The 27,808-nt window shown below is 43.5% G+C and overlaps 2 protein-coding genes across 7 annotated transcripts in view; one reads left to right on the forward strand and one right to left on the reverse strand.

Annotated features, from left to right (window-relative positions):
• lsp1a (lymphocyte specific protein 1 a) lies at positions 1-26,894 on the forward strand. 4 transcript variants are annotated; one of them, XM_041038971.1, is made up of 13 exons: positions 1-398; positions 7,263-7,409; positions 10,894-11,257; positions 11,524-11,666; positions 11,786-12,026; positions 12,357-12,494; positions 13,519-13,562; positions 15,596-15,677; positions 17,253-17,390; positions 18,477-18,575; positions 18,944-19,027; positions 19,201-19,309; positions 26,106-26,894. In XM_041038971.1, the coding sequence occupies exons 1-13, from the start codon at positions 340-342 to the stop codon at positions 26,126-26,128; spliced, it is 1,671 nt and encodes a 556-aa protein (XP_040894905.1). In that variant the 5' UTR covers positions 1-339; the 3' UTR covers positions 26,129-26,894. The 4 variants fall into 4 exon arrangements, with proteins under 4 accessions (XP_040894905.1, XP_040894907.1, XP_040894906.1 ...); XM_041038973.1 differs by having other exon boundaries at positions 18,947-19,027; XM_041038972.1 differs by having other exon boundaries at positions 2-398; positions 18,480-18,575.
• prr33 (proline rich 33) overlaps positions 20,196-27,808 on the reverse strand; it is a 9,684-nt gene continuing 2,071 nt past the window's right edge. Inside the window, exons 3-4 of one of the 3 annotated variants that reach the window (XM_041038970.1) lie at positions 24,275-25,442; positions 20,196-24,166 (exon numbers count right to left, since the gene is read on the reverse strand). In XM_041038970.1, the coding sequence (XP_040894904.1) occupies positions 22,116-24,166; positions 24,275-25,427 (3,204 nt within the window). In that variant the 5' untranslated portion in view covers positions 25,428-25,442 and the 3' untranslated portion in view covers positions 20,196-22,115. Of the gene's footprint in view, positions 25,443-27,808 lie in introns of all 3 variants that reach the window. The other 2 variants (XM_041038968.1, XM_041038967.1) reach the window with 2 other exon arrangements.

Genomic DNA, 27,808 nt, shown 5'->3' on the forward strand with positions numbered 1-27,808 from the left:
AGGAGGGAGTCACTCTGAGCTCCGCTGACATTCCCAAAAAGCATTACAGGAGAGAAAATCGTGTGTGTGATATACCGGAAAAAGAAAGTGTGTCTGTGTGTGTGTGTGTGTGTGTGTGTGTGAGACAGAGAGAAATCATAGACGAGCCTTTAACAGCATAACACACACTCTGCTCTCACCCTCACATAATCTGAGCTCCGGGCTTCGGTACAGCTGCCTTCACTGTCGAGGTGGAAAACTGTGATTGCTTTTTTGTTTCTACCAGAGGGGAGACAAGAAGAAGAAGAAAAAGAAGAGTCAGCCGTAGAAGAAGAAGAAGAAGAAGAAGAAGAGGTCAACATGTCCAACGCTCTGTTGAGGAGAAACTCCAGCAAACAGGGTTTACAAAACCTGATGAGGTATGCAATTGATCTCTCTCTGTTTCTGCTGCTGGTTTCTGTTTCTGTACACAAACAGAAAGAAAGAGGCAGCTGAGGTTAATATTTAAACACAACACACACTTTAAACACACACACACACACAGATTCAGGTTGGTTAGAGATTAGATTCAGGATTTTTTTAATTGTTCTCTGGCTCAGAGGAGAAATCAGTAAAGAAATGTGAGTTTTTCCTGAAATTTGGAGGAAAAACTGTAATTTCATATCTACAGATGAGGAAACAGAGGATTGTTTTCATGTTTTAAGAATGTGTATGTGTGTTTTTAAATTTTCTGTGTGTGTGTGTGCGTGTGTGTGTTAAACACATATGCCTATATGGGAACAGTGGGATTACTGGGAGTGTTTTGGGTCAGGCAGGCTTGTGAGGGGATTTGGGGTTTTTGAGGCGACTTACCTACTTTCACATTCATTAATCAGAACAAAGAAATAATATTAAAATCAGTTTTGCTCAGTGATCTAAATAGTTTTCCTGCTGAATACATAATCAGACATTCAAAAGCTTAATTCGAGGCACAACGAGTAAAATCAAGGCCGGGAAATGAAAGACTTCATTTTCAGTCCAGGCTAACATGGAGGTTTGGGTCAAGCCTGGACGCCCGAGGCTTCTCCTTTTCACTGAGAGGGGAAGTGGTGTCGCTGACCTGTGGCAGAAGTGAAAGGTCACCTGAGTCAGCCTTTTGTTTTTTTTGGGTGCCTTCAGGTGGTGGCATGTCCTGTCTTTTGGGGAAGATGTGTCAGGTTCCAGTTTGACTCCTGTGTGGTTTGATATGGAGCACAGGTAACAGCTCGTCCTGTTTGGAGACGGTGACTGTGTGACTGCAGCCTTTGTACACTGATGTGTCAGTACTGGTCTTCTTGTCGGGATGCTCATTTAAATGTTTAAATATCTGGATAATGAAACTTAACAAGACTTAACGAGTCTTTGTGAACGTGAATGTAACAGTGTTCCCTCTCAGTGTGAGTGGGACTCCTGATCCACGGATGCATCACTGTGTTGAAGCCGTGAGTTTCCGTCCTGTGAGGCTGCTCATGGCGCCTCAGTGCGTGTGGAGGTGTTATGATCAGTGAGCTCAGTGTAGACCTCTGAGTCACAGCGAGCAGATAACAGCTGGAGGAGGCGGCGTCTCGCTCTGATTCAGTCCACTCAGCAGATGGCATCAGTCTGGAAGGAGCTGACATCACTTTACAAACTGACCCCCCCCCCCCCTCGCATGACGTGGGCATCTCCTCTAAACTGTTCTACATCCATCATCCGCTCCGTCAGGCTGCGTGATTCATTCTGCATTTTTAAGTCTTTAGCTCTTATCCGGCCTGTTTGACTTTGCCTGCAGACCCACAGACCTCACTGCCCGTCTGCCTCTCCAGCTTCACTGAGACGCTGAAGATGAGTTTTAGTCAAACTGGAAAGTGGCTCATGTGCAGATCCAGCCCAGTGTACTGAGGCAGAACAACATTCAGGCACCCAGCTTCCTCTGTCATGGAGCGTAGTGAAAGAGGAGCGTTTGATTTTCACATCCTGGTTGCTGTTACAGTTTGTCACACTTACTGTACTGGGACTCAAACAGCTGGTGAGCTTATTCTAGCATCAGGTCATCAGATCATCTTCATCAGGCCCAATCTGTTTTTAATCAGCGCTTTCAGGGGTCAGATGCCCCCCCCACCCCCTGCCAGCGGTGATGTCATCCGGGAGTCATACCTGCTTCAAAACAAACTGACCGCTGTGACCTCTGACCCCCGAATCCCACACACGGGTGTGTTTCCTCAGTGTTTACGATACAGGGAGATAAGAAACTGAGGAATGTTTTTTTGGGGGGGGGGGGGGGGGGAGTTGGCTGATGAGTGACAGGGGCCCTGAACCCCCCACCCCTCCCCCCGCAGGTTTTCTGCATTCAAAGAACAGAGGGTAAGTAAACAGAGCGCAGTTTTTCCAGGGGCTCATATCTGTGCAAGCAGATGACGGTTTTTATCTGTTTGACCTCGTCAACGTCGACTTCAGGACCAGGATGTGCTGTTAAAGCTGATGTCCCCTGAAGCTGGACTGTGATGGTACACCAGGTACCGCCTACATGCAGATAATAAGAACTGAGGACTCTGGCCGTAGTAGCTCAGCCTCAGGGTGCTGGACTTCTTGGTGTTTGTAGGGCGACTTACATAATCTGACTGCATGATTTAGTAATGCAAGGCCAGCAACTGTCCATTTGTAGGGTCAGGTTAAGTAAACTGAGAGCATGAGTTAAATCAGACAGCGTCTTTTAAACTTCTCTTGATCCAGAATCTCTGAATCATTTCTTGTCCTGTGGGATGAAGCTTTTCTGGCTGATTCTTGTTTTTCAGATCTTTCTGGCTGCAGGTTTCTTCTCAGTCCTCCAGTAAAATCCTGAGTGCAAACACACCTGCAGGGTTCCCAGACCTCAGGGATCAGTGGTCCATTTGTGCTCTGCATGGGGGGCATGGACCCAGACACGCAGCCATAACATGGTGACTACTGTCTGCTGTAGGCCTCAGGGGGGGTTGTTGGGCTTGTGGTCATGGCAGCTGGTGTCTGACTGTGCGCTGGTCCCTGAAGTGTCCTGGACCCAGGCAGTTTGTGTCCACCCTGCAAAGTAACATAAATTAAAAAAAAAAAAAAAAAAAAAGATGCTCTGGTGCATTTGATCAGGCTCAGGCTGTCAGAGGAGTGTGGTTGATCGTAGGCATTGTCGACTCTGCTCCAGCTTGTATATGTTGAGGAGAGAAGGCGAAAGAGATAATGGAAGAAAGGGGATTTATTTAAGACAATGCAAAGGTGAAAATAATAAATAAAACTTCAGGCTCCACCTCAGTCTTCTGTAAGTCAGCAGTTTTCCTAACATAGGTGTCTGCTGGCTACTATCAGGCAGCCTCATGAGTCCATTTAAAGTCCCATAAGTCCTGTCTCTCTCTTCTTTCCATCTCAGCCAGTGCAAGATTTGCCCCTTGCTGGTGAGGACTAGGACATGGGAAAGATGGCCAAATGTAATGTTTTTTCAGAATGAAAGAAATTCTTCATTGCAGCACTTTTTAAAAGTAAACTCGGAGTGACGTCATTTTCAAACTCCTGGCCAGCAGCAGCAGCTGTGACGGATCAGCCCCCGGCTCCTTCTTCACAACTCGTCTGGTGACTCCAGTGAGTCTTTTTTTTTTTCTGGGAAGTGGCGTCTTTTTGTTGTTGTGTCAGAGTGATTCAGTGCCCTCCGCTGCCCTGACTTGTTTCAACACAACAGTGACTTCATCTCACAAACGTCTTCCCACCGTCCTCCTCTGTCCCCGCGGAGCCTGGCTGGCTTTCAGGCTGAAAGGGAACCGTGTTATTATTGTGTCATTCACCCGAGTCATCCAGCCGTTGACAGCATGTGTGCTCACAGCAGAGCAGGTGAGGGTTCAATACTTTGAACAGAGGAGAAGCTCTGCCGCTCCCGTTCAGGTGAAATGTTGCCCGGACAATAACGCTAAAGCCTGGACAAGTGCAGACAGAAACCAACGCTGTGTGGTTTAGTGGCTCCGCTGGCAGGTGGTGGAGCTTTCATCTGGTTTGTGGGCCTTGTGTGTCGTGTTTCTGGTTGTTGCTGTTGGTTGTTTCTAATTTTTGTGATCACAGATCTGAAGGCTTCTTTTTCTTTTATGAAGCCACAGATCTGTTAGCAACCAGCTGCATCTCCAAAACACTGGAGAACTGTTACTGAAAGAAACGGTCTAACATTTTGGGATATCATTTTTCCTTTTTTTTTGTCATATTCTCCAGAGTCAGATGAGAAGATGGGTATTAGTCTGTCTTCCCTGCGTCCTGTATAGAGAGTGGCCCAGAATGTGCAACTAGCAGCAGTTTTCTGCTGATTAATCTGCTGATTATTTCCCATTGGCAAAAAATTTCCACACAATTTCTCAAAATCCAAGATGACGTCTCCAGAATATTTGTTTTGACTAAACAAAACTTTAAAACCTAAAGATACTGAGTTTATTTTCATATAAGACAAAGAAAAGCACTGAATCCTGGAAGTGACAACAGACATGAAATAACACAAAATAAGTTGAATCCTTTCCCTCCAAAAATCCACTTTAAACACAATGTTTTATTTATTGTTATGATATTCAAAGACTTTTTAAAGTCTCTGTTCCTGTATTTAATTGAACCACTTTCCTCACTTTTACTTGCACCTGTCTGCTCCCTCATGCTGATTGGCTCTCTCACAAGCTGAAGCTCCAGTCACATGAAGCTCCAGGGCTGAAGGGCACTTGCGGCAGCATGCTCCGTCTCGCCTCTGGTGTCAGTTTACAGAGAAAAACAACAAACTCAGGACTCTGAAGATACAGTCCAGACCGGTTCTGTGCTTTGAGCAAGGCTTTGGAAAAGGGGCATGATTTCTGCTCTGCTGCGATGATTAGATGACATGAGCGAGAGAAAAAAAAAAGATTTGGTTTTGATAAAACACAGGATGAGAGGGAGGAAGTAAAGCTGCCGGTAATCCCGGTACTTTAAAATCACTCAGAGGGGATTAATCATTTAGTCCGAATCAGATGTTTGAGCCGGTGCCAGGTATGACAGAATCCCACAGCGCTGATTACAGAGAGGAGACATAACCAGGAGGCAGAGTTTAGCTCAAACAGATTTCAACACCTGAACTGCCGACAACACAGAACAAACTGACAAACCAGCGACCAGAGCCAGTCTTCACACCCCACCCACGCTCCACGGTCAGGACTCACACACGGGTCCTGGACATGTTTCTTCTTATTTGGGGTTGAAAAGTTACCCAACTCTGAACGAACCGTCCTGACACACTGACCACTTCCTATCTGCCACATCTCGAAGACAAACACTGTTGGTCCTGAGCTTCCTCTTTCCTCTACCCAGCATCTATCAGAGTTTTCTGGGTCACGTCAGTGAAACACCCAGCTGACCCACATCCAGCTGTGCACCGGCCTCTCCACCTCTGTCCCTTCACTCACTTCCTCTCTGCTCGTCCTCGCCTGCCTGCCGGCAGGAAGAACAGAGCGAAAAGGAAGAAAAATGGAGGGGGAAGTGAATCTGGTGGTGACGAGTGTAGAGCTTATCTGTTTTGTGGGTTCCAGACCTCTGAATGTCTGTCCACAGCTTAGATCAAACGTTCGTGGCCGGAGATCATGTTTAAACAGAGCACAGGTGGCACGTGAGGCGGCAGGTATAAAGTTAGAGGGAGTGAACCGTGGCTCTTTACAGGTTTCTCTCTCGGATCATGCAAAAACCAAACCAGAACTGGGAACAAAGACCGGCTTCTGCTGATGTAAACTACCAAGGAGTCAGAGGAGGACTCTTTGAGGAGGTTCAGAGACAAAAGCTTTATCTGTGATGATGCTAAGGGTCAGAGGTCACGGCGAGTCCCATCGACATCCATCCCTCTGAGAAAGAAAGTGGAGTATGGAGGACCAGATGGAGGCTGGGAGCCATTAGGGATCTATTAGTGACCCAGAAGCCAAATGTGAGTTTAGTAACTTGACACTGAGCAGCCACATGGAGCTTATTGCCCTGTTAGTCCTCCAGACTTTCCCTCTGAGGCTGGAATAGGATAAACAGCAACGCAGACCAGGGGCCTGGACCTCCAAGCCAGTCTGACTTAGTCTGGCTCTCTTGGGGTTTTCTGGCTTCACTGAGCCTAACGTGGATAAATCTGGATCCTGAAGCTCTGGATTTGCTGATGATTTATTGGATTATAGATGGACATTTTGTCACAACCTGCCCCAAACAAATTTTACCTTCCATCTTGGGCAGAAAACCATCCAATCTGACGGCACTGCCCAGAAAATATTTGACCCAACCCAAAAATGATCTTAGATCCCAAAAGTCATCTTCTCATTTTCTGATGCAGATTCTAAAATAAACCACAGAACGAATAAGAAGCTCTCTGTTTCACTTCAACGCCCACAGCTGAGGCGAGGCTGTGGGATTAAAGCGCTCGGCATCGGCGTAATTCAGGGCGTGTTCACGTTTGGCTCATCGTCTGTGGATAAATAAAGATTAACAGTGTTTGTAATAAATACAGCGCTGTCAAGCTGACACGAGGTGAAGAGCACGTGTGTTTACCCTGCAGATAAACAGCCGGTGTCGTTGCTCTTCCGAGGCCCGGCAGATGTTCTTCTGGCCGGATCTCAGCCTACTCATGATTTAACAGACTCTTTGTTCAGGAATCAGGAATCTGTGTCGTCTTTGTTACTTGACAAACGTTTCTCGTTTGAGGTTTTATAGTTTCTTGAAGAAGGAGCCAGATATCCTAAAAAATCATCACATGTAAAAGTCTGTGTTTAAATGATTTTATTTTCTTTTTATTAGGTATCTCCGTTTCTGGGGATTGTCACTGAGTCCATTCATTTCATCATGATGGTTTTCCTTTTTAAAGTTGTGTCATCAAGTTGAAGAACAACTGCTTTTACATGCTGTAGACAAATTATCATCAATTGAGCTGAAACAATCAGTCGATTGATCATTCAATCAATAGAAAGTGAATCCACTCTGTATTGGTAAGTGATCAATCTATTGTGGATTCCAGCTTCTTAAATGTGTTTTTTTTTGCTGCTTTTCTCTGTTTTTGATTGAATTTTATTTTTGTGAATTTTGAACTGTTCACTTTTTTGAACTGTTCACAATTGTCAGGTTCATCGATCAGGAAGATCTTTACCTGCAACCCTGGTTATCAAACAACAGAATAATTTAACCTGTGCTCAGGATATTTATTTGCAGAAACATGGAGGAAAATGAAAATAACTTCAGTACCGACTTTCCCTCAGTTACTTCCCCCTCGTTATGAACCACTCTGTGTCCTCTCTCCTCCCCAGGCTGACGGCCCAGAGAAGCATCGAGGACGCAGAGGAGGTGGAGAGGGAGCGTCGCCGAAGAGCCCGAGAGGCTTTACGCCGGAGAAACAGCGGCTCAACACCCGGAGAGTCCTCCCCGGAGAACGAGACGCCGACAGAGGAGAACACGTAAGAACAGACAGAGCAAAACTGTGTCAAATGTAGAGTATAAAATAATAATAAGCACCTTTAACATGTTTAGAACTTAGCACCATTACAGCTTCCTGAATGGAAGCTGCCATCACTGGCCCATGTGGTGCCCACACTCACCTGAAAAAGAAAAACAAAACAGATTAAATGAGCCTAAAATGAATTGAACCCTTTATTTGATCTGTAAACTTCTCCTCCTCGACGTGATCCTGGTCTCAACCTGAAAGACTCAAATATAACAACAAAACGTGTCTGAATCCTTTGTCCATGTAATCGTGGGAACTGAAGAGCTCAGGAAGTTATTAAGTGCAGAACATTATTCACTCACTTGCCTCATGTCCAACGACTTCCTGTACGAGCTGCTAACTGTGTGAGTGTATTTTTTGTGTTTTTTCTGGTGACAACAGAGTTTAAACGCTTGTCGTCATGTTTCCGGAGCTGTGAAACTTAAAGCTCGACATACCGCAGCGTCAATTTCCCTCCTCGACGCTCGCAGTGCCCTCGTTGGTTTACAGGCCTTCATGGATGCCTGGTTACATAAAACAAATGTTTCCATTGGGAAAAGCAGCAAACAAACCTCTTCCCCTCCCGTCGTGTTGACGTGAAGACGGACACACAGCTGCCTTTTCATCACGCAACCTCCAAAGAATGTTTACTACAAAGCGTCTCCAGGGGAAACTACCACCATGTCCAAGCTTGTGGCGTCTCAGCCGACTTATAATTTCAGACCCTTAATTACAGCTTGCACCTCCAACACCTTCTCCTTCGTCACATCACAGGCTCAGCTGGTTTCAGGCGGCGGTTACTCGACCTGAGGTAGCTCCACCGCTGCCGTCTGTAATTGAAAGGTTTTCTGTCCAAGAGGCAGCGGTGATGTAATGTTGTTTTGAAATGATTTCCTGCCTCTAGGAAGGTCAGAGGTTCCTTTTGAATATACAGATGTTGGCTGACACCACATCAATCCTCTGCTGAAGAGGTTTTTAAAGGTTTTGCTGTCCAGCTACAAGGACTGAGTAAAATATCATATATGCTGGAATGAAAGTGAACCACATCATGGTTTGGGTTTGAAAAAGTTTATTTTTTATTTACTTTATCAGAAAACTCAGATATAGTTTCGAACCAAAGAAATCCTGTGACTGGGAGGAGACCAGAACCGAACCTCAACCCACTGATTCCCGCCAGGAATCAAACAGAAACAGGACGGCTCGTTAAAGCCGATTAGCTGCTGGGAGATCAGGCAGAGACTCCCATCATGCAGCAGGGACTCCGCCGCCCGGCCAAGTGTCTTAATCATGTGGGGAATGCTGGGTGAATTCCTTTCAGCCAGCTCCTGGAAACACAAAACACACTTTCATTACTTTTAATCAGTGGGGGAAGAGACACTGTGCTAATTGTTGGAAAATTGTCTAACGATCAGTTAATGCTTAGTTAATATTCAGCTCCTAAATCTAAGTTCAGAGATTTGCCTTTAACAGTGAATTCGAGTATCCTGTCTGCTGCTGTGTGGCTGTTTGACGTGTGCAGACGGAGGCACAGCACAAACGAGACCCAAACTCAACCCGACAAAGGATCAGATTTCAAGGTCAAATGAGGGTCCAGTTTCTTTGGTAAAGCTTTGGGATCTGGTCTGGTTCAGGTTTGGTTAATGTTTGGTCATTGAATGTCATTTATGAAGAAATTTCTCTCTGTCCTCAAGTTTCCGTCCAAATTTAACACAAATTTTAAACCAAGTTTCCAGAAATTTGCAGAAGGATAAGAAGAAAAGTTTGTTTCTGTTTTGCGTTTTGTCTCATTTGGTTTTTATTCAAACACCAAACCTGAGACCTGAGAGATATCTTGACTCCTTTTTTTTAACCTATTGCAGAAAAGTGACTCTAGAGTAACCGATGAGTTACTGAACTGATCAGTAATGGATAAAATAATCAGGAAACACCTGAAAATAGCATGTTTTTGAAGCCCTCCAGCAGCAGCAGCAGTGATTATGACTCTTGTCCAATGGGACCGACGGAGGAAGTGGGGACGATATTATACAGACTCTAAATCCAGGATCAGGATCAATGGGTCAGCAAAACATCAGACTTTGACGCAGGAGACCACCGTTCATTTCCTGTTTCCAACAGTCAACATTGGTTTCTTTTAACCATGATCATGACTGTCCCTTAAACTTAACCAAGAACTTATTTTAACCCAAATCCTGATCTTTTTCTAACCTAGGCGTAATTGTGCCTAAACCTGACCGAACTTTGGAAGGGACAGACAAACAGTGTCTTCCTGCTGACAAATAAAATTAGTTATTTAATTCAGTACACAAATATTGCGCCACTGATGCATTCAAAGTACTGTATGTCATCATCATTGTATTTTATTTGCCTTTGAATGCTTACAAAGTGCTATATTATACAAATAATTATGTTTCACAGTCTGAGGTTTGGTTTTCTCAGCCAGCACCCTGTAATCTTTTATCTGACAAAAACAACATTGACAGTTATGGCATGAACTTGAAGGTCACGTGATTAATAAACTCAGCAGAGCAAACATGTAAAACAATCCCAGAATTCTCAGTCTTACTGGTATGTGTTTTTCTGGCCAGTTTCCATTTCCTGTTTTCACTGGTTGTTATTTCAGCTGCACCAGACTCTAATCATTCATTCGTCAGCCGCACTCTGCTGCTAATGGCTCTGTGATTACAGAAGCTAATCAGTGGAGAAATGAATTACGCTGCTCTGTTTAATCTGCGTCTCTCAGTGAGGAGACGTGTTCCCACTGATGTGTTTCAGATGTTCATCTGGGACAACAAACTGCTGCTGTCAAAATATTTTACAATGGACCGAAGTGTTGGACCAACCAACCTTAGGATTGATACTGGCCATTTTTAGAAATTCCTTAAACTATGCCTGTTAGTTATGATTCCAGATTATTTTGTTATTTTAGTGTTATTTGTCCTTCCTGGACGGACTCTGTCCCCACACTGAGCGCCTCCCTGCAGCCGGTCTAAGCCTCTGTTTACTGAGACACTGAAATCCTTGTTACAAAAATCATTTAATGCCTTCTGATGGACAGAAACTGAAATGTGCTCCAACAGTGGAGATCAGACCTGCGTCACCTCTGACTTAGCTCAGGACTAATGATCGTGTCCCAAAAGCTTTTCAAGAGTAAAGTAAACAAATTAAACCTCCACCTGGAAACGACAGGTTTGGAAAAACTAATGCCTTTTAACGGATTAAATCACTGAGTCCATAAACAGAACAGGGTGTCTCAATCATGCTAACGAAAAGGACACAGGTGAGGACAGCAGGTGCCTCATCTTTGGCCCTGTGATGCTGATTCTGTCTTTACATCATATGAGCATGAGCTGAGGTTGTGTTTTTAATGCTAAACCTGTGACACCTGCTGCTGTTTCATGTCAGTTAAAACCTGTCAATAAGCTGTCCTCACTGTCCTTTCCCCTCTCGTCTCTCCTCAGGTACGATGGCGACTTTAAGCCGAGCAGCTCTCCGTCTCTGGAGGAGGATGAAGGCTTCAGTGACTGGACTCAGCGTAGAGAGAGACAGAGGCAGCAGCGCCTGCAGGAGCTCAGCCAGGGAGGTGAGGAGGACGAGGACGAAGAGGAGGACACAATAAACAAAGCTGTACCCCTAAAGACTGTTCAGGCCTCCGTCACGTCCTCCAGCCGACTGCAGGGACAGGAGCGGGAAGAGATAGACAGGGCCAAGATGGAGGTGCAGAGGAGGAAGCAACAGGAGGAGGAGGCGATTCGAACGGAGAGGGCTAGGAGGGAGGAGGTGATGACCAGGAGGAGGGAGGAGATTCAGAGACCAAAAACAGAGGTAAGACTTCACCAAACCACTGAGTTTTAAATCATTCTAGAAAAGTCAGACTCGACAAGTCTCGAGTCAACAACTCATCATCCTCTGTCTCATCAAGTCACAGGATCATCTGCAGGTTTGAAAAATAATTTAACACAAGTCCAAGTCAAGTTTCAAGTTATACGAGATCAAACAAGACAATTCTTGACTTCCTCCTTCAAATACGCTCACTGTCATTCACCATCAGTCTGTCTCAAAATGATATAAGTTTCATCTCTGATGTGCAGGCGGAGAAAAGAAAAGAAGTTAAAGTCTCATACACATCAAAAGTTTTCCTTCACCAAGAGCCGAAACACAGCAACGCCAACGGAGACGCAACCAACGAGGAGGTGGCGTCATACACCAGCAACAAGACGAAGAGACCCACCAGGTGTGTTGTGTCTTTTATTTATTTATCTTCACCTTTAATGAATGCATGCCTTCGTTAAAATGGCTGTGAACAGTCCAGATCCTCGACAGACATGAAAGATTTTCTTTTTTTTTGCACAGCAAAGCCACGGAGCCAGAGGAGGCGGAGGCCGTCCTGGAGGCGGAGCAGAGTCTGGAGAAGATCCGACGGAGCCTCCAGGTGAAGGAGAGCCAGGAGCTAGAGCAGCTGAGACACCGACAGGCCGAGGCCGAGCAGGAGCTGGACGAGCTGAAGAAGAGGAGGGAGGAAAGACGCAGAGTCCGCAAGGAAGAGGAGCGTCGGAGGGAGGAGGAGGAACAGCAACGGCTGGCCAAAGAGGAGGTGACCGCGCCTCATTAAAAGCCTTACATGTGATGAGAACAGGGACTCATCGGGCTTTTGGAAAGCCACCGATCAAACGGGTTTACTTTAACTGAAATATAACACAAACATCATATTTAAAATTACATTATATTATATTATATTATATTATATTAACAATTGATCAAATGAGTTCTATGTGATGGAAGTTGCTTTTTAGCCTCTTTTAGTTCATAATTTTGGTTTTACGATGGATAAGACAAAGTTATATACTAATTATCACAGCTAATTAGATGCCTGCAGTCTTCTGTGAAAACATGGAGCTGAACAGTGTTTGTGGCCTGACTCCAGGAGGAGAGGAGACAGATGAAGGAAGACATCGAGAGGAGGAGGATGGAGGCCACAGAGAGGATGAAGAGCCTGAGCACGTCCAGCGTAGACGGGGACGAGATGTTCAGTCCCTTCAGTCCAAAAGCTCCCACACACAAGGTAAATAACACTTGCAGATCACATGCTTTAACATGCAACTTTAATCAAAACAGATTTTGGGAAAGTGATTTGAGCTCTAATTTTGGCTCCTCAGGTAGAATTAGTGACCATGAAGTGAAAGCAAAGATGATGAGTAATAAAACTGAAGTTGCTGCTCGTGGTGTAAACACTACGGGACAGTGTGAAAATGATTTCTGCTGGGCTCTGACGTGTTGGGTTGATCCACAGATGATAACTTCACACAAAGCCTGTCTGGAAAAGAAAAGTTTTACTGTGTTTTGGGTGTACTGTCCTTCAACACGGTCATCCATTAACCAGTACAGGTTACAGATTGGCTTATGTAGAACAAACACGCTCACAAACCCAATGACAAAGAACTGTAGAACTTTATTTACACTGAAATGTACAAATAAAAGTCCAAATTTGTCTGTGATTCCTTCCTCTCTCTGATTTTCATTTACAGTCAGTCAGGGTCAAAAAACAAGGTGTGTCTATGAGGTTTGACTGTTCTATCACAGGGGTGTGTGTGTGTGTGTGTGTGTGTGTGTGTTCATGCTGAGCAGTGATTCTGACTTTGATGTTTGACCTCTGAGGTCAGAGACTGACACTGATCCTGTCCTGAACATCAGGCCTCTGCTGCCGACAGAGGAAATTAAAAGCAGTGAAAGGACCGTTGGTGTTTTCATGGTGGAGGAAGTTTTCTGATCCTTTCCGTCAGGGAAAACTCACAACACAACACAAACATCCTGCATTTAAACTTCTGTTTCAGTAAACAGTTATTTTCATTAACAAATACACAATACAAATCAGTCTTGTGTTCTTCAGGGACATTCCCATCATCCTCTGCTCATGCCTTCAGAGCGAGTGGTGTTGTGCAGCTTGATGAAGCCCAGCAGACCTAGCTCTGTTTGGCTTAGACAGAGTTGTGGCGGTCTGTGGGCGAACGCAGAGCCGAGCTGCAATTAATACACATCTGAACTGAGTCCGTCAGAAAAATGATCTCAGACTTCTTCTTCTTTTTCAGATCACAGAGAGAACGGAGTCCCTGAACCGCTCGCTGAAGAAAAGGTGAATATCCTGATCAGCGATCAATTCCTAATCAGTTTTAAAGCATCAGTGATCGTTTTAGAACTCTTCCATCCAATGGGCATGTTCTGGATGTTTTAGAAGCAGGCCGACATGTTTGGCATCTATGGAAACTTTATGATCTTCACAACAAATCTCAGTAAATGTAATCACTCACGTAGCATTTTGTGTGTTGTAATCGCCTTTTCTCACCGTATGCCGATCTGAGCGCTCGGTCCAACCAACCTCTGCCTTTTCTCTCTTTCTGTAGTTTGTTGCTTTGGTTAAACTGTCCCTGCAGGCCACCGTACACTCCAAACTACAACCTGAGGACTCAGAATGGGGCAAAGACCAAACACTGTTCATGACTGAGGCGTTTAAATTATTCAGAATGATAAATGACTGAAAATTGAAAATCGATTGACTCTTTACAAACGAATCATTTCTGCACGAGTGAACTTTCAGCCTCTTCTCTTCACTCAGAGTTTAACCCTCTGCTGTCTGAAGGTAAACACTGATGAAGAGGGTCAGAGGTGACCTCTCCACCTCTCTCAGTGCATCGCCCTCCTCGCCTGTGATTTATGGCTCTGCTTAACTCCGTCCAGATGCAGGCGGCTGTGTTTTCTCCGGTGGTTGGTGAGGTATGGCGGCTCCAGGCAGTCTGCAGCAGGGAGTTATCAGCTCTGAGGAGCTCTCAGCAGGAGTGAAGCCTCTGTGTGGATGCTTTTATTTTAAAATGACTGTGCCAGGAACAGGGCCGATGTTCAGAGGAGGCGGGATGCCGGCAGGCTGAACCTTTGACTCTGCAGCGTTGGTGCTTCTCAGCAACGAGCTGCACAAATACAAGTTTTCTGGAGCTTTTTCACTTAAATCTGCAGTAAGTGACGACACATTGTCGGCAGAAGAAACAAGCTGTGAACACAACGTCAACATATCATCACCTTTTAAGCTGATAAGGTGAACTTGTTAGCAAACAGTTGCTTATTGTTCCACATCCAGCAGGTGTTTGTGAATCTAAGTCCAGTGTTCCCTCTCTCTTAGCTCTGTGTTTGGTCTCTACCAACTTCTGAGGGAAACATCTGGCTGTTTAACTGCCAAATGCTTCACTATCTTCACCAGCCGGTCTCTCAAACTGAATTTCCTGGCGACTGACTGGAATACTTCCTAATTGACAGACTGATACACGGAAACTTCATCTCCATATTGCTGGAGGTAAAACTCAAAACCTGCGCCTTCCAGCAGAGAAGGAAGCTCGTAAAAACAAAAGTCGCTCCAAACGTGTGAGGTCAGCGGCGTCTCTGATGTCATGACATCATTAGGTGTAAACCTCCTTTAAAAAGGGGGCGTCACAGAGCTGCAGCGCTTCAGACATATTGAAGGCAACAGTTCAGAAGATGAACGAGGTTTCCGCCCCCCCTGAGTGAAGGAATGACCTCATGCAGCAGCACAACTCCGATCTGGAGCTGTAAAATAAAGAAGTGTGGGGGAGGAGGGGACGATGGGGGACGATGACGGTGGAGGTTGAGTTTGGACAGCTGGATGAAAGAATGAAACCCTGCAGGATCTACAGAGACTGAGACAAAAAAACATTTCAGATAAACCTTCATCAATTTACCCACAATCCCAGATCTGAGTCAGCGTCAGGGCTCCTGGAGTCCACATGTGCCGGTCTGTGTAAAACTGGGGAGGCAGAGAGAAACTGAGAGAGCCTGAAACTTCCTTTTCATTTATCACCGAGCTCAGATCAGCTTTGTTGTTTGGGACATGTCTGAAATGTTAAGGACAACTCGATCAGCATAGACCTGAGTCTGATGACCACAAACTGATTTAGTTTCGTTCAGAAAGTTCATTTTAAGAGTAATGAATAAAAATCTAATATTTTAACTGGTGGTGTGTGGTGAGAGAAAGAGAGAGTTATCACTTCAGAATGAAGTTTGTGACGTTATCACAGTGAACAGCTTAGTACTGATCGTTTATCTGATTCTGCGCCTCTGGTTTTAACTGGTTTCATTTGTTATTTCATTTGTTTGAATCAGTAACAGCTTTAAGAAGACGCAGCCTCTCGTCCTGTTGTCCAACATCGACGACAAGCTGGAGAAGTACGCCCACGCTGTGGAGGTCAGCACACACACACACACCCATAAGTTTCACCTCTGATGTGCAGGCGGAGAAAAGGTGGAGAGATGAATGTGATGGGACTGTCAAACCCTCAAACTGTCTTTTGAAAACTGAACCAAACGTCCTCACTGTCCAAAAATGTCCCCACAGAGACACAAAAGACCTATTGATGAAGCTGATGAATATTTTCACCACCGTGCCCCCTCTTCCTGCAGGGAAGCAACCTTACTCATTCAGGGCAGTGTATTCAGGCATTCTGGACAAGTTCAGGCTTATTGTTGCACCTGAGTCACACCTGTTACACTGTCCATTCACATTGTTTTGACCTGAACTCACTCTGAGCAGTTGATAATGCTGCTGTCGTCCCCTAGAGGCAGCACTGTTCATTACAGACACAACATGAAAGTGCTGGAAAGAACAAACAACACACTGATGATTTATCTGTTCTCAGAGTCAAACTATCAGTGAGCTGAGACAGAGTTTGTCCTCAGGATGGTGCAAGAGGTGAGATCATGGGGTCAGTAACAACTACAAGGATTCATCCTCTGGGGAGTAGGACTGAGATCAGGATTAGGAACAGCAACTGAGCAGGGTCCCTCTGTTAGGAGGGACAGAGAGGCAGCAGAAAATAGAGCAACATGTTAGATTTACAGTGTGGACAATCAGGAGTCTTTGTGCTAAGCTAAGCTAACTGGCTTCTGGCTGTATTGTGTGACTGCAAACAAGCTTAGTTCCTAGACTGTAGAACTGCACCGTCAGAAGGTGCTGATGTTGATTTGAACCTTTGGACCCTCATTGTTTTGAACCAGCTGAAGGCCAGAAGCTTCTCTGACCCTTTTTGTGCTGGAGTCACAAATCTCTGCGGCACCTGGGCGATGACTTCACCGTTCTGTTTTTACTTCTGCATGTGTCGGGCAGATATATGACGGGAACACCCGCCGTTCAGAGCCTTTTATTTTCATCCTTCCGTTCCCTGTTTTCACTCCTCACTTCAGGCGGTTCCCAGGCTGATTAACAGCACAGAGAATGACCTGAGGTTAAATCCTGACACTTTTATTTATGAAGCACTTTCAAAAAAAAAAAAAAAAAAAAAACAGGTTTGACACAAAGCGCAATAAGGACAGAAATTACAGGCGTGAAGAAGAAAGAAAACTCATCATAAATTTGAGGAGATAATATCTAAATGTCACAGTCTTTTGGCACTCCATGAAGCAGCGTCATGTATATAAAGCACCGTTCAAACCTCTTAAGTATAGAAGTGATGGTTGGCAATATTAATATTAATTTGTTAATCAATCAGAAATGTGTTTTTTCTATTTGTGTGCACATGATGTTTGTCTGTGACTGAGACGGAAATCTTCATCAGTCTAACAATAACTGAAGAAAACAACTGCTGCCCTCTGCTGAGATTTATTCATGCTAACGTTAGCTCAGCGTGAGGACGACGGTCGTGATTAGCTCATGTTCACCCTGGATAACATAAGAATATATGGCTGAGGAAGCACACAACGAAAGGTTTTAATGTCTGCATTTCATTAGCACACACAGAACTAATCCAGGCTTATTGTCACGCAGACCTCTCAGGAAGCCTGGACAGTGAAGGCATCGCTGACCGACCTGCCCAGCTCACCTGAGGTTGTTGCCTCCAAGAAGAACCTGTTTGAGGCTGGGGAGGCCTGGAGCCAGAGTCCCACCAAGGGAGCAAACTGCAAGGTCGGAAAACAAACAGAGACCTGAATTTTTTCTGCTCTAACACAAAGCATGGTGTCCTTCAGGGTCAGGACGTTTGTCACTTCAGTGACTCCTGGTGGTGTCACAAAGACACGCTGTTACACTCCAGACAGTGAGATGCACTGGTGAAAAGTAACACAACAACAACATTTCACTCGCTGTCTCATTTTTGTCCAAAGAAAAACTTTCATTAGAAAATCCTACACCCGAGGTGCTTTTATCAAATATCTAATTTAGTGTTTAGTATGAACCATGTCAGGTGTTTTAATGAGTGTTTTTGATAAAGGCAAACAGCTGCAACATATAAATGTGAGCACAGATCTGCAGACAAACAGATTAGTCTGTGTTGATCGTGTTTGTCAGCTACAACCTCACACCTCTATTTTAACTCCTGGCAGCAGATCTGAGACTCGCATGTGTTTAATATAAATCAGTTTAATCGAGCTCTGTGAGCTAATCAAACAAACAAGTTGTTTCCAGAACTATTTATTTTTTAGTCTAACAAAAATTCACATTATTTTAAAACAGGCTCCAGGGGCCAGGGGCCCTTGAACAGGGTTGAGTGTCACAGAGTGGTCAGAACATTTAGACCTCTGTAGTAAATGTTTGTCATTTGACTTAAGGTGATTTGATTCTTCGCAGCTTTGTTTGGAAAACTAAAAAACGATGATGTTATGGATTCAGTGTTATTTACATGGAGCATATTGTTAAATAAAGTTTGCTCAGGCGAATGATCCAAAAGCAGGTGGAGGCCCACAGATAATCTCTGTCCTGCAGCAGTTGTTTGGTGCCAGTCATTTCAAAGACTTGAACGTTTGAACAATATCAGTAGGATGTTCTTTTTAAATTAGAATATCAGATAAAGTTAAGGTTCAGAATCCAGGACACAGTAACATGGTGAGAAAATGACTCTGTCACTAAAACTGTCTGCTTCTGATGATGATGATGATGAGACGTTTGGAATAAAAGCAGCAGAGTGAAAACTCACCAAACGGCTTTAAAATGTTTTCACCCAAAACATTTCCCAGAATCAACAAAGTTTCTCATCCTGTTTCTTTTTTTCTGAAGCAGGACACAGGCGGTCTGAAGGTGGGCGTGGCCAACCTGATCACGCAGTGGGTAAAAGGCCCTTCGGACAGCAGCCGACAGTCGCCCTGCAGACCAACAGTAAGTCACAGGTTTCATTCTCCGAAATGTCGTTCACTTTCCTCATTTCTTCCAAAACCAAAACCACAAAACCAAAGTTCGTTGTCTGAATGAGTCAGAATGCAGTTAAAACAGATCCTGAGAGAAACTGAGCTGACTGTGACGTGCGATGTGTTCAGGTGCAGCTGTGAGAGTCTGTGGTGTGAGGTTTCCCTCTTGTGGAGAAACAAGATACATCAACTGTTAAAACAGCTTCTTGCTTTGCTGAAACTTAAAGGGATTTGTAGACACACAGTGTGTGTGTGTGTGTGTGTGTGTGCGTGTGTGTGTGCGTGTGTGTGCTGAACTCAGGATACAAACCTGTTTATACTGATTATTGATTGATTTAGCAGGACGTGAAGCCTGGAGACGTGATGCAGAAAAAGAACATGTGGGAGATCATCGGAGACTCGGGGTCAGGACAAAGACCCAAGGTGACAACACACATGAATCACACTTCCTCTTTCACTTGTCTTAATTCAGTTGAATATAATAAAAAGAAAAGTGTTCCCCTGTGTGATCTTCTAAGATGAGAGAACATGGCAGGAAGCTTCAGTGCTCACAGATGATCAGCGTGAACAAACTGAACGCAGTGTTTTCTCCTCAGGGCTCAGCAGCTGGTAAAAAGTACAAATTCATCGTCACTGGTCACGGAAAGTATGAGAAGGTCCCTGTGGACGATGAGGACGGAGGAAAATTTGCCAACGGAAAGTCCGGTAAGACAGCTGACCAGAGAACCAGTTTGTGTTTGGTGCAGCTGGGGCTTCCAGCTCGAGCTTCACTAACTCGTCAGTAACTTCATCTCTGCTCCACCTGAAAGTGCTGAAACAGGTCAACGAGGAACCCTGGTGCTCTGCAGGGTTCAGGTTCCCATGTTCTCTGTTTTGTGACCAAACTATTTTATTACATTTTGATTGATTTCTTGACACACAGATAGATGATTTCAAAACAAGCTCAGTACCATCACAATAACTTAAATAAGGACAATGTCTCTGAGAACTGAAAGGATGAAAAGGGAAGACAGAATAGTTTCAGAGAAAAAAATGAAATGAGGAGAAAAAAAGCAGGTTTTTCCACCCAGAAGCTGAAAGCTAATCAGTTACGACCTGCAGGTGTTTCTCTGAGCCTCACTTTGTTCAAGAGGTGAATCAGATGTGTCTGATTCTCTGTCTGGAAACTAGTGACTCAAGCTGTCAGGAAATGGCAGAAATGTTCAAGTTACATCGAATCAAACTTTATTTTTAGCTCCTTTTGTGAAGGATGGCAGAAAAAGCTTCTCGTAAAAAAACAGTTCAAAGTGTCTGACTTTAAATAAAAGATCAGTCATAACAAAATACACATGAGAACATGAGCCACAGTTGGTTTTTACTTATCACGTACAGAGTGTATTTGGACAGATTTGTCTCTGTAAAGATTTTTCTTTTAAAAAGTGATTTACAGACTGCTTATCAGCTCTGTTTTATTAAATAAATCACAAAACTTAACTGGGTTTTTAAAAATAACATTTTTGTGTTTGTCCATCCAACAGCTAGAAAACCTCAATGAAACCTTTAAATGAAAGAGTCAAAAAGCTTCATGAGAAATGAACCAACACGAGGGGAACTCAGCTGAAGATTTATTTTGAAAGTGTCGACAGGTTCTGATTCTTTCAGAGAATCACAGACAGTCTACCCTCTGAGGTTTACATCATCAGGAACAGTATCTAGATTAATCCCTAACTCCAGCACACACATTAAAAATCATTAGAAAGAACATTAAAAAAACAAACAAACCTCTGATCACCCAGAAGGTTTGAGCATAAAACTAGAAAAATAAATTTCCCGCTCTGCATCACAGTCACCTAAAACCCTTCTGTGTATCTTGACCTTCGACCCCACAGTTCAGCATCCCACTGACCTCCATCATGGCGGAGGTTGCTCTTTCATCTTCTCTAACTACTTTCACAAGCTTTTAGCTCAGTGTTCTTCTTCAAGTCACAATGAAATCAGTCATTGCAGCAGCTTCACTTTTTTTTTTTTTAAACTGGTATAAATGTTCAGGACTCTTGTCTCGTCTACATTTTGTCTACACGGACTGTGAAAGCAACAGCTTCAGTCCTCACACAGTGAGTCAGTATCACACAGGATGCATTTAGGTGCCTGTACTGAGTGTAGGTCAAACGCTGTAGTTACTTGCTTAAGTTCAACAAAAACTTTTTGTTTACTCAGCTTGTTGTATCTGTGAAAAGTGCCCCTTAAATAAAGTTATTATAATTAGAGGCTCAAGACGTGAGAACAAAAGCTGCAGCTGAAACACGTGGGTTGTAGACAATCAGGGTGATGAGATTAAATCTGGATGAAGATTTTTTCTTTCACCTCTTACTTTGTTCTCTCAATACATTTGAACCGGTGACAGAGGTGGATTTTGAAGCTTTAAATGGATGAGACTGTGCAAAAGAGACTAAAGCTAAATATGAAGAAGATCATCCTGAAATGCTTTGACTTCATTAATTCACCAAGTAATCGATCTTTACTATTTTAACAAAAAAATACAGTTCTATTTTTTTCTTCTTCTGCTTTCTACAAAAAAGCACATTTTCATGTTAACTTCATTAAATAAACTAGTTAATAATTAAAATTAAACTATCACAGCTGTCGATCGTCTCCCTCCTCTCTGTCGTTTCCATCCAATCTGTCTTTCTGATTGACATCCAATCAGTGGGCTGCTTAGATGCTCTTAAAATGTTATTTCATTGTGACTTTGAGAAGGTTCATTCATAAAACGTAACCATCTACAGCCTAAAAAAACTGAAATATCATGTCACTCCACATATACATCCATTAACTCGTGAGAGGTCTTACCCTGAGGCAAGTAGCACCATTTTGAATAAAACTGGATATTTGAATGATAATTAAAAGAAACAGAAGTTTTCTCTGTCAGAAATGATTTGTCTTAAAATCATTAAGTCTTTTTTTTTTTTCACTTTTTTATCTATAAAAATACAGATATTTTAATTATTAATCATTTGCTAGAAGTTTTTTAGCTTTTCAGTATAAATAACTTTCTGAATCTCGAGTGAGTTACTGCAGATAAATAATCACAGTCTCAGGCTCACAGACAGTTTTCTTTACAGTAATCAAATATTTTGTAGTCCATAACGTACGTAACAGTCTACATTTAAAGTGAATGTGATGAAAAGAACAAATGAGAAGCTCTGAAATTACGTAAAACATAAAGGCTTTAATCTGATGTGACGTCTGAATGACTTTAAGACAAATGCTGCTCTCTCTTCCCCACTAATCCACAAACACAAACATTTAACATCCAGACAACCAGTCACACAATTGCAAACCCAAAGCATCTGTCAAGTATAAACTTTAAGTCGAATTTTCTACAACACCGTCACAAACGTCATTTGTTTAACACAGAGACTAAGACTCCAGACATGTACATTATTTCTGTTGCTAAGGTTTCTGCACCTGTACATTAAACATAAACTTTTTTCTTTACATTTTCTTCTTGGCACTTCACATTAGACGTAGCTTAAGTAGCGGCGAACCCCCTCGCTGTTCTATTAAAGTCTTTTGGTTCCTCGTCTTTACCTTTCCGCCCAATCAGACCCATTTCAAACACAGTTGAGATTTTTGTCACCGGCCTTGATGCCGCCTCTTTAAGCTTTTTAGCATCAAACTTTGGACTGAAAAGCAGCACAGGCAGCCGGTGCGCAAACGAAGGGATCTCTTTCTGGTCGTCCTTAATCTCTTCCTTCTCCTCCTCGCTTTTGTTTAACTCAATCTGATGCATGATGTTCTCTTTGGTGGAAAACATTTGGAAGAGGACAGCATCCCACATCTTTGTTGCCTTGGGAGTGTCTTTGGTTTCGTTTTCATCCTGAGTGCTTGTGGGCTTGTCGTCTGCCTTCTCTTCAGCCTTTTTCACCTCATCGTGGTCCTGCCCCATGGTCTCCTTCTGAGAGCCAGTCTCTGGAAATTTGGGCTCCTCCTGCTCTACTACCATGTGCTTCTTGAGTCGGGACCAACCACTCACTTTTGATTTCATTCCCTTCGGCTTTTGGATGACTTTGAGAAGGGGTTCGGCTGCTGGGAGGGTTTCATTGCTTTCCTTTTTCTCAAGTGCAGATTTAATTTCTGCTTCTTCTGTCTTGTCTTTTCCTTTGTCCTTTGTTTGTGGTGATTCAGAAGCAGGTGCTTTAGCAGGCAGAGCAGGCACTGCAGAGATTGGCTCTGAGCCTTTGACTTTAGTCCTGGTGGCAGTTACTGGTTTCACTGGCTCTATTTTTTGTAGTATGACGTCAGATTTTGTCTCAGGGCCAGCTTTCTGCTCGGCAGCCTGGACTTTGTCTTTGCCTAAAAGTTTCCTTACTGCCTTCAGAGGATCTTGGTCAGCACCTTTGGGCAGAGGATGTTTGACTTCCGGAGTTTTTGTCTTTGGTTTGATGACTTCTTGAACTGGCATTCCCACCTTCGGTTTCTCTGGAGTTTTCACCTCTGTTATTGGAGATTTAGCCTTTGCAGTTTCTTGAATCATCGTTTCTTCCTGTTTTACTGTAACCTGACTGGATACCGTGCTTGCCTCCTGTGTTAACGTTGTTCCTGAGATGTCTGATGCTTGTGAAACAACAATAATAGGGATTGAGGAGCTGGCAGGAACCTTCTCATCTCTCTGATGGGGTTTAACTACATCTTTGGGGATTTCTTTGACTTTAGACACCTCAGGTGCTGAAGGTGCTTTCACAGATGGTTCTTGGCTCGGTGTTTTACATTCTGCTGATCCCTCTTTTGTAACTTTAACCTCCTCTTGAGTTGGTGGCTTAGAAATTGAGAAAGCAAATGCTGGAGAGTAAGTTTTGATTCCACCATAAGCAGCATATTCAGCCGGTGTCAATCCACGATAGCCAGAATTTGACTTTTGAGCCACTTTGCTTGGGGTTTTAGGCCTCTGAAAGGCTACAGGTGATACACCAGTAGGTGTCTTTGGTCTTTTAAAGCCAGGTGATGTGGTCATAAGTCGGGACGCCTCATATGTTGGAGTCTTAGGCCTCTGATAGCCGTAAGATGACACTACTCGTGTTGTTGGCTCAGATGTAGGGGTTTTAGGTTTAGGTCTCTGAGAGCCAGCAGGAGAAGTAGAGATCTTTTCTCTTGTCATAGCGGGCTCTGGTGTTGACTTAGTTGCAGGTTTCATGTCTGAATGAATGTCCCCATTCAGTACTATTTCAGGAGGCTTAGGCTCACTAGTCATCACACTTTGGGAAGGAGACAAACTACTCACAGCAAAAGCCATTTTGGATGTTCTTGACTTCTCTGTCTCTACTGTGACTGGTGTCACTGCAAACAAGAGAGGATTAGGTTTTGAGATTTCAAAGACAGGTGTTGTAGCCCGGGTCACATGATACGCTGGGGTTTTAGGCCGTCCTGTTGACGTTCTTGATATTTGGAACTCATAAGTTGGTGTTTTAACTCTAATTTCAGATGTTGGAGTAGCTCTTTTGATTTCAGTGGTAGGAGTAGCTCTTTCAGACGTTGGGGTGGCTCTTTTGATTTCAGGGGTAGGAGTAGCTCTTTTGATTTCAGATGTTGGGGTGGCTCTTTTAATTTCAGGGGTAGGAGTAGCTCTTTTGATTTGAGGGGTAGGAGTAGTTCTTTTGATTTCAGATGTTGGGGTGGCTCTTTTGATTTCTGGGGTAGGAGTAGCTCTTTTGATTTCAGATGTTGGAGTAGCTCTTTTAATTTCAGATGTTGGGGTTGCTCTTTTGATTTCAGGAGTAGGAGTTAATGCTGTATTGATCTCTCCTGTTGGTGTTGTGCCTCGTTTGATTTCTAAAGTTGGTGTTGTCCTCTGGGGATCTGTGCCCAAAAATGGAGGCTGAGCCATCTGCGTCATACTTCTTCTGACATCAGTCAAATCTCGTTTTGTTTCTGTTGATATTTTATTTTGAGGTATTGTGCTGCCAATGGCAGTTAATTCAGCTGTGTCGTACACCGGTGGGGTCCTGGATGTCTCATAGTATGATGTGCTTGCTGTGTACATCCTAATTTGAGGGACATCAAACATCGGCTTTGGTGACCTTGAGGGTTCAGTTGCTTTGAATGTTGGACGAGGACTTCTGGATTTGACGAGCGGGGTCAACACAGTGAGAGGTCGAATCACAGCTTGCCCTCCTGCTGCTGGAAATGGAGTCGGACCCGGACTTGTGGGTTTTGGCTGTGGAGCTGCTACAGCTGCAGCAGGTGTTAGACCAGCATGAGTTTCAGCAGATGTGCTGAAAGTTGGCTTTTTCACCTCAGCAGCTGGTACTCTGGTCTCAGGCACAGAAGACACTGATAGAGATACTTTGGATACCGGCGGCTGGACGACTGGCCCCAAAGCTGGTGAGACTCCAGTAAGGTGGGCTGATGCTGAATATGAAGAAACTGTGGTGACATGCTGTGAGTAAGAGTACGACGGCATTGGCACAGTCTGAGGAGAGAATCTTGCTGCTCTGCCATAAGTTGCACGCTGAGGGTAAGGGGATGCCACATGCTGATACAGCGGTCTGACTGTGAACCGTGGAGGCTGCTGAATACTGTAGAGGCTGGATGGTGTCTCTGGAGTCCGGGGAGGGGTGGAGTGGTCACTGTGCTCGAGGTCAGGGCTTGCTTCATTCACAGGGGAAAGGCTGGAGCGGAAAGGTGCAGCAGACTGTGACGCCTGAGCGGAGGCCTTTTTCTTGGCGGTTCTCTTGAGGAGCTTCTGAAGCCGAACGTTGTCCTTTCCAGGCTTGGGCAGCAGGGGTGGTGGGTACTGCTGGGAAAGCAGGCCCGGCTGGGTGACAGCACCGTAAGCGACAGCCATGAGCGCTTCAGCACCCTGTGGAGAAAAAAGCAAAAACTGTTAGAAAGCTAAATTCAAAGCGAGTCATGATAAAGGCGTTAAAAGTTAAGTTCTACAGTGTGAGTAGAACTCTGGACATGTACATAATTTTTGTTGCAAAGATTTCTGCACCATGCGTGTTTGTTTTTATTTGGGACATTTTTATCTTGGCATTTCACATATTTAAGTAAAGAGCAGAGAGTCCCATGTATGTTCTATTAAAATCCTTTGGTTTCTCATTTTCAGTCATCTTTAATTTTAGTTTAGTCTTTGGTTGTCACTTCATAGTGAACAAGTAGGCAAAAATACCAACCAGTAAAACCATCACATTCTTTTCCTATCCATCTCGTCTATTATATCAAACTGCCTGTCTGTCCTTAACCAAAATTCTGTTGGTTTACAGCAATGAAACACGTAAGGCCCAACATCCTTTTTTAACAGGAAATGCATCATATTAAGAAAGTAAATACTCAAATTCATTGGCTCCTTCACCTGATCTGAAAAGTCTCAAATCTAAGTTGATGAAACTTTTATAAACTCTACTGTGTCATCAGCCTAAATGTGTTAAGGCCTAAAACTTTCCAAAATGTAACTAAAGTGTAATGTGGACTGCTTTGCAGTATCTGCACATCTGACGTTTTCTTATTGTCTTTTTTGCAGATTTCTGTCATGGTGATTACTAAGCAGGTGTCATCTCTTCAGGTTGTTTCCACCTTGATGTTACAAAAACATCCGCTGGCTATAAAGACATCTCACAGAAGCAGCTCTACAATAGTCACAGTCTCAGAATTTCATCTATATCCAATAAATCACTTTTTCTGGCTCTTAGCTGGACATGGACAAACCCAACAGCTCAAATCCAGAAGAGCTGATCATCAAATGCCTGTATTTGTTCAGTTTCCTCTTTTTTTGTTTGTGATTTCTGACATTCTGTTTCTATATATATCAGAGTATGAACTTTTCTGTTTCTTCTCCAGCACAGTGTTGAGATGAATCATTCCTGTTGATTGATCCTTTGTACAATGGTGTGTAGGGAACTTTAAAAGTCCTTTGAATAGAAAAAAGTTTACATTTTCCAATCATGTAGAATTAAAAAAAATCCCCCAATGTTTTATTATTGGTTCTGCACTTTGGCTAAAGAACAATCTGAAACAGTTGGACAGACACTTTGTCATTTGTACTGATGATGGTTTATCACCATGTGGCTCACTCTGTGCAGCCATGGACCAAAACTGGAGGATTTATATCTGTTACATCATGACCTTTGTCATGTAGACAACTGATCTGTACAATCAAATTCTATTTCCTGTGTATATTTTTGTTTGACTCAGTGGTTGCTTGAGCTCTGTCTCTGTACTACTGCAGACATTTTTTAACGTTTAATGCCCATTTACTGTTTGTCTGTGTCTGTAACCCCTTTTCTTATATAAATTAAAGTAATTTTCTACTTTTGTGTTTCCCCCCCATTTGATTTCATTTTGGTTTATAGTTATTGTAAAATGATCAAACCGCAGGAGCCTGAACACAACATCACACAATTTAGCACCTGAAATGTTCACTAATCTTATTTGTCTGCTTTGGTCCAGAGAAACATGCCTGAACAGCTACTGCTTTTTCTGTAAAATCATTAGTGGCAATTCATGGTCCCCAGAGGATGATTACTAGTGTTTTTTGACCCATTAATTGTTGTTCCACCATCAGGCCAAAGGGGTCTCTGCTATGCAAAAAAATATAAAAATCTAATGATGGACCCTTTTAATTTCCATTTTGTTTTCTGCCAACAAAATAACCTTCAACTGAGGTACAAACATGACCATCAGTAATTTAGTTTTTAAGATTTATATGCAGTTTCAATACATGTGGTGGAACCTGCACACACACATATTGAGGATGACTCATCCTGTTTGTTGTGTGAGTGCTGTGCCATAGATCAGGGCTGCAGGCTGCATGGAGCTGAACTAGTCCTGGATGATGTTACCACCTCACAGCTGATCCTGGAAGCTTTTACTCTGCCTAATTTTAGTTTGAAGGCAGAGAGGAGGGCGGCCAATCACCTGCTTCCCTTTTTTAAGACTCCGCTTTTTACAGGCTGCATCACTTTCCCGAAAACAGTAAATCAGAGTGCCGTGATGCAGATCAGATGGAGCTTCGGCAGCTTCAGCTGCCTACAGGGCATCAGAAACAAACTCCACTTAACAAGATTACTGTGTGAGATAAATGTATAAAAACTGAGATTATGTTTCAGCATCAGCTGCTGGCGGATAAAGTGTATTCTTGTCTTTTGGGCTGCTGTGGCCAGCTGTTGTAAAGTTTGGCCCTGAAGTTTCTATCACATTTAGTTCAACAGTTACAGGGTCAGGGAT

The sequence above is a fragment of the Toxotes jaculatrix genome, chromosome 5 (genome assembly GCF_017976425.1).
Source record: "Toxotes jaculatrix isolate fToxJac2 chromosome 5, fToxJac2.pri, whole genome shotgun sequence".
Classification (NCBI taxonomy): Eukaryota; Metazoa; Chordata; class Actinopteri; family Toxotidae; genus Toxotes; species Toxotes jaculatrix.